We start from the raw sequence: 12237 nt of genomic DNA on the forward strand, positions 1-12237 counted from the left end.
CGATTGACAGCGACATAACTCCGCCGGCGTGATCATAGCGAGATTATGTCTTTTTAAAGCGTCATAACTCCAACGACCTAAAAACAATACATCTCCGCGCAGAGATATAACATTTCGAAACGACATATTTCCGTGCGGCGAAAAAAAAATTTAGTTTCTTTTAAATTGTTCTATCTAAGTACGTATGTATGCCTATGTGTATGGATTGTGGATCTATGTATGTATATATGTATACACTCATACACACATGTATATATGTAATTTGTGTGTGTTTATATATGTAGGTATGTATGTATGTGTGCGTGTATATATGTGTGTTTTTATATATGTGTGTATGTATGTTAGTATGTATGCATGTGTGTATGCATGTATTTATATAAACATTATGTATGCATTTATGTTTGTGAATGTATGCATATACATAACTTTTTCAAAATGAATTCCCTACTACGCGATTCTCATGAATTCAAGTAAGTCCATTAGATTACATTTCAAGTGACTTCAACTCTGGAGGAGACTGCGACTTTAAATATGTGTGCATGTTGTGCTGAGAAATTGGTCTACTACCTCAATCTCATATAATCAAGTAAGCAAGCAAGCTGCATTTTAAACATAATTTTCATTATCTTTGCTTTTTTGTTGTTTCAGTGTTTATATAAAAGTTCGTCTCCCGCCTACTAAAATATTCGTACGTGTGAATTTAATGGTGAGTACGAAGTAACAAATATATATTTGTCTCTATATAGAAAACTGTTTGTCCTGACTGACTGAGTTATTGGTGCTTAAAACATTTTGGGAAATCAATTTCTAAGGGTGGAAATTAAGGTCAAGGATTCGGAGGGTGAAGTTTCGGTTTCAACCCATCTTTATAAAAAATCATTTGAGACGTAATTTACCTTTTCGCAGAATTCAAGATTCCTCAATGGAAAATACGATTAACAGATCTTTTGAGGGACAGTTTTAAGTTTTGTCCGATCGGCTTTAAGCTCCCTTTCAAAGCCTTACTCAAGAATTTAATGAGTAGTGTTTCCACTTTTTTTGGAAATTCTACCCGCAACTGTGGTAAATTAGCGGAAAATGGTTGCATGCAAGTTTTTTGTTTTACATCCGATCGGTTAAACATCATTTTCAAAGATCTGAGTGAAAATTCACCTGAAACATGTTTCACATTCTTCGTGAAATCCACTCTTCTTGGATGATAAACGCGGAGCAAAGGTGGAATGGGCAAAGTTTCGGGTGGAAGCCTATTCGCAATGATCTTTAAGAAAGTTCATTTGAGACCTGCAAAATGCGGGTCAAAGAATATTTACAACTTTTTTGTATATAATCGGGATGAAACTCATTTTCAAAGATCTTTGTGAGAATTTATTTGGTTTATTTATTTAAATGGTTTAATGGACGCAAGTTTATTTTTTGGGATTCAATATTCTCACCACAAGACTACCATGACCGGAAACCGTTAATTCCATCTTTTAGTTCTTTATTCGATGTGCTTTAAATATATTTTCAAATGTGGAGTTCAAGATAGTACGGGCAGATAAAAATGTTTCACGGGCGGGAACTGAACTGAAAAGATGTATTAAAAATTGTAAGCACAAAAATTGGCATGGGCTAGACAGGGTATACCCGATAGTACTTGTATATTACTTAAAACATGTGATTACATATTTTAAATATAGAAAGATCGCCAAAAACATATTTAGTTAAGCTTCATGTTCGTAATGTTATGAGTATGTAGTTGCAAAAAAATGAGATAAATAAATTAATCAAAGATTGTTGCTACATTTTAGATCCATGCCGAACATTTCTCGCTCGACAAAAGCATTAATTTAATTCAAGCAAACAAACTTGTTTTTATTGTATGTTTACAAGGCTGTAAATTGAAAAATTTTATTTGTCACTCCATGACTTTTCAGGCATAAGACACTCCGTACACTGTGCGACAGAGCAGCATTTAAAAGAGAAAAATAATATATATAAAAGGCGAATGCGGCTCAACAAGCTGGCTTAATGTGTTTTAGCGCTTGCGGCGCACACATTAAAAACCACCAACAAAAAAGAATAAAAGAAAAATAAAATGCTGAAGTGCTGTCTTATGCCTAAGCAGATGCCTTTTTCCTGAAACACATGTCCCACCCTCAAGTCGCCCCACACCAAGTGTGGCTTCAGGTGTTGGCCAGCTGCTTTAGTTCGCACGATACTTGAGCCCAACTATGTGTGTGTGTGTATGTTTGTGTGTGAAAATGTGACAACAATTGCGAATTGAATTGACTTACAGTAATGCGCATTACAATTACGTAAGCATCAAATCGCCATATTTGACAAATCATCCAGCAAACAAAAGCCGAGCCACAAAAGCAAAGGCTGCCAATATGGCATTAGGGACAATCTCAAGCGAAAAACCTTAGCCAGCATCAATCATAAATATTTTAAGCTGCCAGCCGGCAACAATATGGATGACTTTGTATCTATCTGCTGTGTGTGTGTGTGTGTGTGCATTGGGAGTGTATTGTGTGTGTGCGCTCTGTGTGGCTAATTGCATTTGCTGGCCGAAAAACCAAGACGTAACTCGATAAGCTATGCCATGCTTATGGCCATGTCTGCTGGCATTTGGCTCAATTATGAAATTTCACAGCAATTAAAACCTAATGAAGAATGCAACGCACGACCTTTCAACGGATAGTCGATGTCGACAGCAAGGCGAGCAAACGTTTAGAAACTTAAAACCCGCAACCTTAACTCATTTAAGCAGCGCGCTGAAAAGTAGGCAACACAAAATGTGTGCGCCGCAAATGCCTGTGCGTGCTGTGCGTGCTATGTGTTGCAAGTTGCGTATGCGTGATTTTTAATTGCTATTGCAACGGCCACAAATCCAAACGGCACAATAATGACACTTTAAACCTGGGCCAGCGCGCTTTAAGTCGCTGCGGCCCCGTCCGGCGGGCCGCCATCGCATGTCCTACAACGATTTGTCCAATTATATGGACCTTTCCGCATAAATACGGCTAAATAGCGAATATGACTGATTTGCACTTGAGATAAAAGCAAAAGGGGTTTTCGGTTTTTATGTGTCAATAAACATGTACACTAAACAGCGCGTGGACTTTTCTACACAGGCGCGCTGCAAGCTGGCGCCCAAAAAGGGGCCACATATAAAAACTTAAGTATTGCGAATTTTAAAGGCTACACAAAATAGTTTTCATCTTTTTCCGTTTGTGGGGGGTTCGAACCCTGTCTGTTTTAACATTTAACTCTATTATTTTAAAACCAATTTCTCGAGCTGTTTAAAATGCTGTCATAATATGCGCCCTTTAATTAGGCCTCTGCAAGCCTGCTTCGCTCCTGTGTCTTCGGTGCTGTCATCCAATGTAAACAATTTGATTGCCAGCCAATAAAATGCTCGTTGCTGGTTGCGCATTTGTCCAAAATGTCAAACTTGTTGGCGTTGGAATGCAATAATCAAAGCCAACACTCGGACCATAGGCCAATGCCTAACCACAAGTGGACCACACGCAAGGCAGCACCGATTGCGCCTTGGCCTGTGCCCGAACCTTCAGCTTTCAGTTGCGAATCGACAATCGTTCCATGAAAATGGACAAACTGGCAGCTGAGCTCATACTGCGCCCAGCGTCAGAGGAAACGGTGGACCCGACGCCGACGGCAGCGGCGGATGCCGTGAATGCGACAATTGTGAAGCATTTGCAATCGATTAACAATAAATTTGTGATCAACGTTGTGCAACGCATCGATAATGTCTACCATTTTCACAATCTCATCTTGTACATATCCGAGAAACTGAATCTGAACAGTGCCAGAGGCACAGATTTCTTCAATCGGTTCTGGCTGAAGTTTCCGCTAGTGCCGCGCATAATTGTGAGAAACAACAACAGCTCGGCCAATTCGAATACGTCGATAAGAAGTCTCATAAGCACGCCGTCTCTGGTCATGATCTTCACAACGCATCACACGGATCCCATTATGGAGGTGGCCTCGCAGGGACTGAAGGGCATGCGCTGGCTGAAAACCATATTTGTGCTCTTTCCCAATCTGACCAGCAGCGAGTATCACGAGAACTTCGATACCTTCACCCAGTTCTCCAACATATTCCGGGATGTGCTGCACTGGGCCTGGGCCAAGCAGTTCATCAACACATTCCTGCTGACCATCAACGACAATGTTTACCAACTGGCGCCGTATCCAAAACTTAGCATTTTGAATAAAACTCAAGACTGGCGCACCTGGGACTTCTACAGGCAGTACAACAACAATATGATGGGCTATACGCTGAGCACGCCCATTTTGTATGATATGCCACGGGTTTTCAAGGGAGCCGATCAGAAGACTGTCTACGGCACAAGTGCAAAATTATTTCAGGGCTTTCTGCAGTATGTGAATGCCACAATGCTGGACACGAGCGCCAATCTGACCATAAAGACCTTCGATTTGCCCAATCTATTGGAGCTGGTGGCACAGGGCGTCTACGAGACGCTGATACACTCCTACACGGATCTCGTGGGCAACTATTCGGTGAGCTTCAGCTATCCCATTGGCATCAATGACTGGTGCCTGATGGTGCCCTATCGCAATGACTCGCTGCAGGAGCTCTATTTGCGCGAAGCACTCCAGGACAATATCTGGCTGCTGTTGATCCTGACCATGCTCTACATGAGCTTTGCCATCTGGCTATGCACGCCGCAGCGTCCGCGTGATCTGGGCGCCGCTCTGCTGCAGTGCATCTGCAGTCTGACAAACAGTCCGCCAATATTTATATTTCGATCAGCTGCGCGCCGCATGCGCTATTTGTACGTGGTATTCAGCATCATGGGCTTGGTCGCCTCCAATATGTATATCAGCAAAATGACCAGCTATTTCACCTCGGCGCCGCCACAGCGACAGCTGAATACTGTGCAGGACATCATTGATACCAATCTGAGGATATTGGCGCAGACATTTGAGTACAATGCACTTAGTAGCCGATCGGAACAGTTTCCGACGCGTTTCCTGAAGCAAGTGAGTATCGCGGATGCGAATTTTATTCAGCAGCATCGCGACCTGCTGAACGCCACCTTTGGCTATTTTGTGTCCACCGATCGTTGGGACACAATTGTCATGCTGCAGAAGCATCTGCGTGTGCCCGTCTTTCGGCTGACGCAGATATGTACGGGTCCCTTCTATCATGTCTTTCCCATGCATCTGGACTCGCATCTGCGCTCGCCGTTTCAGAACTTTATTCTGATCTCCCAGGAATCTGGCCTGGGCCTTCACTGGAAGTGGGAGGCTTTCTGGGAGGCTTTGTACATGGGCTTCATACGGCTGATTATTGTGATCGAGCAGCCGCAGCCACTCAGCATGAGTTTCTTTTCCAGCATGATGCGCACCTGGTGCATAGGCCTGGTGCTCGCCGGATTCGTCTTTGTGCTCGAGATGAAGTGGCATCAGCTTGTGCTCAAAGAATACTGCCTTAAGCTGTGGAACAGGCTGCGCAGGATCTTAAGAAGGCGCAGAAGCATTAGAAGAAAATAAATGTAAAATTATATTATTAAATATTAAGTTATATAAATACAACAATTTTATTAAGATTAATCTCATGAATTCTCACCTTTTTATATGAGTAATTAAATATAATATTTAAGCTTATGAGATTTAAAAATTTTTGAAAATTTCAAAGAGCGTGATCGGGCAAAAAGATTTTTTTTCTTTGGGATTTAGTCATTGTTATACCCTTGCAGAGGGTATTATATTTTTGTCGTGAAATGTGTAACGCATAGAAAGAGACATCTCCGACCCCATAAAGTATATATATTCATGGTCAGGTTTAACAGCCGAATCGATAGTCTCTCAGTTTTTAAGCTATCTTTATGAAACTTTGCAGAAGTGCCTTTTTCTGTTGTACATATGTCAAAACCAGTTGGATCGGACCACTATTGTATAAAGCTGCCATAGGAATGATCGGACAAAAAGTAGGTTCTTGTACGAAAAACATTTTTGTTTATCAAGATATTTTGACCAACCTCGGCATTTATGAGTTTTACTATGCTCCTCTATATATGCAAAATCCTATCAACATCGGACCACTATATCATATAGCTGCCATAGGAACGATCGGTCAAAAATTAAGTTGTTATATGAAAAACATTTTGGTTTATCAAGATATCGTGACTAACCTCGCCATTTATTAGTTTTACTATGCTTCCTCCATTTATGAAAAATCTTATTTACATCGGACTACTATATCATATAGCTGCCATAAGAACGATCGGTCGAAAATTAAGTTGTATGGAACATTTTTCTGTTTTTCAAGATATCTTGGCCAAACTCGGCATTAACTATTTTCCATGTGCTTCTAAGATACGGGCAAATCACTATGAGCATTATGAAAAGGTTGGGTCTGCAAGAGTATTAAATCTTCGGCGTGTCGAAGATAGCCCTTCTTTCTCGTTTTATTTGTTTTAAGCAAATTTATTTTGAAAGTATTCAGTTTTCAATTTATAGTTTACGCCTGAAAAATCTTTACTTGAAGTTTGACGACTAATTAAAAACGACTCTATTTCGAGGTCAATATCAAATCAATAACACAAATTGACCCTGTTCTTGCGCGAATAAGTGCAAATTAATTTTGAGGTTAATTAATACTTGAATCCCGTATCTGCTCGGGCGCCCAAATTGAGGTAATGGTCAATTTAAGGCCTCACTTGGTCCGTGCTCGGGCGCCAAATGCGTGCCCAAAACACTTCGAAAGCAAAAACGATAGTTGCAATCGCAGACATGGCCAAAAGTAATATGAATGCTATGGCTAGATGCTGCAGACCCGCCGATGTGTAGACCTTGGTCTCCTGCAGGCGCTGCACAAGGCCCGCATGAAGTGCAGACTCGAAGCTGAGCCGGGCGTAATAGTAAAGCAGTCCCGAGGAATGCACGCGGAACGTATAGTACTCCAGGTCGCGCCACAGCGACGAGTCCTTCTGCATGGGATAGGCCAGGTGATAGGAGCCAAAACAGATGTCGCTGAACTTGAATTGGCGCTGCTTCAGATGCCGCTGCTGCTCATCCAAAAACTGCCAGCTATCCTCAGTGACAAAGTAGGCAAAGGAGCTATTGAAGCTGAGCTGATGCTGGGCAAAGACGCCGCTGTCCACAGGTCGCAGCAGCTGCCTGAACTCCGCCGGCAGCTCCGTGTGCAGCTGCAAGAGAAACTCCAGCTCATAGTCAATGATCATGACGGGCAGCTGGGCGCGCAGTATGTCCTCCATTGTGTTGAGTTGTGCGTGGAACAGATTCACGGTCAGAATGCTGCCCAACGTGGATGTGTAGTTGGCCGACAAAAAGAAGCCGTGAAAGAAGACAGCTAAAAGTAGCAGAAGACGCAAAAACGACGGCTGCAAGAGCTGCCGCCCAGTGGCTATGTTAATGATGTAGCAAAAGGAGTTAAGCAGAGCGGCTGTGGGTCCAGCTGCCGCATGGGCCGCACCCAACCACAGCCAGATCAGCTCCAGCAAACTGAGCGTGAGAAAAGCGCCGAGCACAAAAAACCAGACGGTCCAGTCGAAGGGCTGCAGCGGATAGAAGTAGGTGGAGACGCTGTTGTAGAGCGGCACCATCAGGCACCAGCGCACCACCAGCAGTGGGTAGCTCTTCTCGAGCTCATCGTCCGGCATGAACAGGGCATACGCATGGGCAGAGAACTGAACCTTGCGCTGACGCACCAGCTGCAGGGTCTGCTTCATGTTGACCGCACGCCCGCCAAGCTCATCCGGCGGCAGTGCCCACTCCTGGAAGCTGCCGTTCAGATGCTGCACAAAGGTGTCGATGATGCGGTATGTGCTGCCCTCGTACCGATCGCCAACTCTGAACAGATGCGGCGCATCCTCGCGCATGGGCGTAGCAAAACGATATCCGCCCACATCGTGCACGGCGCTGAGCACCTGTTTGGCTCGGCTCCGCATGAATTTCATCAGATCTGTGCGATTCTCGAACTGCACAACGGGATACTGATTTGTGCCAAAGAGCTGATTAATGCCGTCCGCTGACTCGAAATACAGGAGAGAGTTCTCAAACTGTTTGTCGTTGAGGAAGCGGCATATCTCATACACCGTCTCCATATCGTCCACCTTGGGCATTATCATGAACACCGAGAGATAATAGTGCTTGCCCAGCAGCACCTTATCCGCCACCTGCATGATGGGATCGTCGGGGCCGGTGGTGAAGACGACGCTTACCTGATTGCGCCTAACAGCCGACAGACTCATGCGCATATCCGAGTTATTGAAGATAACTATTTGAGTCAGGCCAAAGGCTTCGTGTAGTATGCGTATGAATTTGTCCACATTCTCCATATGCTCGCTGTTCAGCTGAGGGCTAACGAACCACACCAAATCCTGAAACTGACCCAATTTGTTAAAGCCCATTAGCATTGTGCTAATGTACCTCAAATTCCAGGCACAAGCCCATTGCAAGAGGAACAACACAAATATATACGGCATATACATATGACAGTGCTCCAAGACGTTCGCGGGGCGTATGCGTAATGTCTTCGTTTTGTCTAGGATCGTAACCTTTTAAGTGTATCAGACTTATTCTCCAGGGATTACATGTTCTGAGCATCGATTACATATCAATTATAACAACGTTAAGCCCTGTTTTAACTTAATCTCCGATTCATATCATAAATTACCACAACAATTAGCACAATAATTAAGAACAAGCGACAAATGTTGGGCTTGTTACAGGGATTCCCATATGTAAATGTTTATGCATTCCCATTAAGCTAGTTTGCTGGTTACACGAAAGTGCACGGCCAATAAATACCCTGTAATTTGACTGGAATTAATACTAATAGTATTAGTATTAAATTTAAAACTCTTTATAGATCCTGTAGTTTCTTCGCATTGTTCTCCAGCGGCTCCACAAATGTTCCAGGCAATAAACGACAGCACTTATGGGCAGGCCACAGATCAGAACAATCCAGGCGGTGCTGAAGAACTCCAAGTTCAATGGTTCTACGGGATAGGTGTCCAGAAAGACCTGAGCGAAACGCGCACGTACCGCATATATGAAGGCCATATTCTCCCAGTGATCCCACAGGCCCGCCTGCTGCACATGCATAAGGAAGCGATCCAAGCGGTCGGCGAATTGTGCATTCTTTTGAATCGGAAACGCATTGAAGAGCCCACCAAAGCAGACCTGGGACATGTGAAAGTATGGCTGGATCAGCACACGCTGCTGGCGATCCAAAAACTCCCACGCATCCTGTGTAACCACATAGGCGTACTTGCGCGGCGGTTTAACCAGCAGTTGCTGATAGTCCTGTCAAATGCGTGGCTCGAACTGGGGATCCAGCAAGGAAACGTCCACCACAGGCAAAATGCGCAGCTCCTCCAGCAGCGTATCCGGTATAATAATGCGCACCCGAGACTCTATTAGGTCCGACCACGTATTAATGGGCTTCACGAAAACCGGCTTCATGTCGAAGGAGGTCATGTGGCTGATGTGGTAATTGGACAATATAAAGCCCTGCAAGTAGAGCAGCGTGTAGAAGATCAGCATACGCACTGGAGGCTGACTCAGCTGCACCTGCATATTCATATTCGGGCTGTACATGAGTATGGCCAGGGCATGCAGCAGATTCCGCGTATAGGAGCGGGTGACAGTCTCCCGTCGGTGTATGTAACGCAGCAGCAGGGCCACATAGAATATGGACAAGAAGATGGATGTCCAGACATAGCGACCCAGCGGCCAGACCATGTACATCCATTTGGGCAGCTCCGGTGCCAGCGGCACCATCACACAGAACTTCATCACCTCGATGGGATAACTGTACTGCGTTAAATTCGACAAGGGATCCTCGGACATGGATCGGATGTTCACACCGTGCACGGACATATTGTAATAGCCCTCGGCTATCTGCTGCAGCATCAGCGACTTCTTTGGCAAGTTCTCCACGTGCTCCAGCTGCAGTTGATAATTATATTTCTGCGCAAAACTCTCAATGGACCTCAAATAGGGTCCACAATAGAGGGTTGTCCCCTTTCTGGTATCATTGTAGATGAACGCGTGCGGTATTTCGGAACTAAACGGCGAGTGTATGCTCTCCTCGGGCATTTTGCCAACCAACTGTTTAACTCTTTCGTGCTGCAACTCATATTTATAGTAGAAGTCCGCAACAAGCTGTTACTGGGCGGGCACCTGGCTCGTGTTTCTAATGCCAAGCAACTGCAAATTAGCGGAATAGTCACAGTCAGAGACTGCAAAAAACCAAATAAAACAAAATCAACGGATCAATTGTGACCCTGAGAGCTCGCAGACTTGTTGGCGGCTCCATATGAAGCACGCACTGTGGGCAGAACCTAACCTTTCTTTGTATAAAATATATTTTAAACAAATATTCAAAGCTCATGTATTTCGTTCTAGTTCTTGTAATTCCGGAATACAAAACTTATATCTAGATTTGAGCGCATCTCGGGGTTTTTTTATGAAGCAAACACCAACAAAACGCTGCAACTATATTTTCCTCTCCGATCTCAGGATCTATTAGAACTAAGGCCACAACATTTGGTTTGTGACCTCTTCTAATATCAGTTAAAATGCTACTACAATCCTGATTGATTGACTGACTGACGGATGTTCAATGCACAGCCCAGCTGCAAGATCAAAGACAGTAGTAACCTTTTTTCGGTGCACGAATGTATGAAAAATATGTATGTGTGCATGTGTATGCCAGTATGTACATATGTGTGTGAATATGCTCATATATGCTCATATGCATACATATCTTATACCTACGATGGGCTAATTTTAGTTCTCAACTTTGCAACAATTAATTCTCAAATATTTCCCTACTATGCGATTCTCATGATTTCATGTACTTACTTGTTTCCTTGCTTTGATTTCGTTAGGTTAACAAGTTGTATTGGCAATGTACTCAAAATATTTTTGCGTTAATTTTTGCGTAAGTATATAATTACATATATATATTTATATATCAATTAAAATATAGCTTAAAGTAATTCAGAAAATATACGCTAGATATATATATGTATACTTGAGGAACTATATATGTATATATATATGTATATGTTATATGTATATTGCCGTGGTCGAAAAATGTATAATTTTTTGACATTTTTAGTTTATCTCAGCCACTGTAAAGCAATTATCAAGAGCAGTTTTTTCTCGTTGCCCTTTAACCTCTTCTAAATGCATGTGTGAATCAGAATTCTATACAGTCAAGCCTCCAGTTAGTTGTGGGCAATGTGTGTGTAAGTTTTTTTTTCATGCTTGCTATCAAAAATTAATTTGTAAAAACGAGACTGAACTAACATACTTTATAGTCATACGGTCAATACATGTAAATAGCCCAACGCTTTGCGCGATTATTGGAGCGCGAATATTCACACACGAATAGCACAAATACACACAAACACACAAATACACACATATATTAATATATATATACACACGTGCAACAAAGAAATGCAGGCATTTTTCATATTCCAAAAGCAGGCCACAAAAATTGCAAAAAAGAAATAAATCCGTGCAAAAATTTTACAGCATGTTGTCTCTGTGTGTGTTTGTGTAGGTGTGTGTGTGCGCACGTGTATTCTATCTATATGTGTGTGTTCGTAATTTTCCAGTTTACATGTAAACACTTTACAGTTTTTTATTTTAAGGGTTTCGCAGCACGTAACGCCAAAGTGGTGTTAAAAAAAAATAAAAGCCCAGCCCAGTTTGATTCTGCCCGCCGCTCTCCGCCGATCCGCCCCACCCCCCTCCGACGACCAGCAGCGTTGCATTTTTAAATAGCGCACAATAAAAACAGAAAGTGCCATTGAAATAATATTGTACTTATGGGTAATTACAAAATCATTAAATGCAAAAATTAAACAAAAACTGGATTCAGCGGGATATATGCAGTGTATTTAAGTTGTCGGCAATTGAGACTTGTTTATGTGGAAATGTCTGGTATTACCGTTGCAATTGCGATAACGGGACATTTTTGTAGCCAAGCAAGTTAGAAAAATCCATTGAGTGGGAATATTTGTTGAAATGTAGGCCTTGGCAATAATTAAATTAAATTTTGTAATATTTATTATAATACTTCTTTAACAAAAATTACACATTTTCTTGCATATGAAAATGTAGGGTATTTAATCGTCGCCTAACAGGTGCTGTGCACATTCTCGTATGATTAATACATTAATTATATACATATTGATTACAAATATAAACCAATATGTGGCA

At 42.6% G+C, this 12237-nt stretch overlaps 3 protein-coding genes across 3 annotated transcripts; 1 reads left to right on the forward strand and 2 right to left on the reverse strand.

Moving 5' to 3' along the window:
- Nucleotides 1-3591: 3591 nt before the first annotated feature.
- Ir56d (Ionotropic receptor 56d) lies at nt 3592-5523 on the forward strand. Its single transcript, XM_064680622.1, has one exon. The coding sequence runs from the start codon at nt 3592-3594 to the stop codon at nt 5521-5523; it is 1932 nt and encodes a 643-aa protein (XP_064536692.1).
- A 979-nt stretch (nt 5524-6502) lies between these two features.
- Ir56c (Ionotropic receptor 56c) lies at nt 6503-8486 on the reverse strand. The gene has a single exon (XM_064680506.1). It carries the CDS (start codon nt 8484-8486, stop codon nt 6681-6683), a length of 1806 nt encoding a protein of 601 aa, XP_064536576.1. The 3' UTR covers nt 6503-6680.
- Nucleotides 8487-9299: 813 nt separating this feature from the next.
- On the reverse strand, nt 9300-10098 carry Ir56b (Ionotropic receptor 56b). Its single transcript, XM_064680623.1, has one exon. It carries the CDS (start codon nt 10096-10098, stop codon nt 9307-9309), a length of 792 nt encoding a protein of 263 aa, XP_064536693.1. The 3' UTR covers nt 9300-9306.
- Between the last annotated feature and the right edge of the window lie 2139 nt (nt 10099-12237).

This window comes from Drosophila montana, unplaced genomic scaffold (assembly GCF_035044405.1).
Source record: "Drosophila montana isolate Dmon_TW-CO22-7 unplaced genomic scaffold, ASM3504440v1 contig_2127_1, whole genome shotgun sequence".
NCBI classification, from domain to species: Eukaryota; Metazoa; Arthropoda; class Insecta; order Diptera; family Drosophilidae; genus Drosophila; species Drosophila montana.

Bases quoted from the DNA above. Each gene is read 5' to 3' on its own strand.
- Ir56d (XM_064680622.1), top strand. From the start codon at position 3,592: ATGGACAAACTGGCAGCTGAGCTCATACTGCGCCCAGCGTCAGAGGAA.
- Ir56c (XM_064680506.1), bottom strand. From the start codon at position 8,486: ATGTATATGCCGTATATATTTGTGTTGTTCCTCTTGCAATGGGCTTGT.
- Ir56b (XM_064680623.1), bottom strand. From the start codon at position 10,098: ATGCCCGAGGAGAGCATACACTCGCCGTTTAGTTCCGAAATACCGCAC.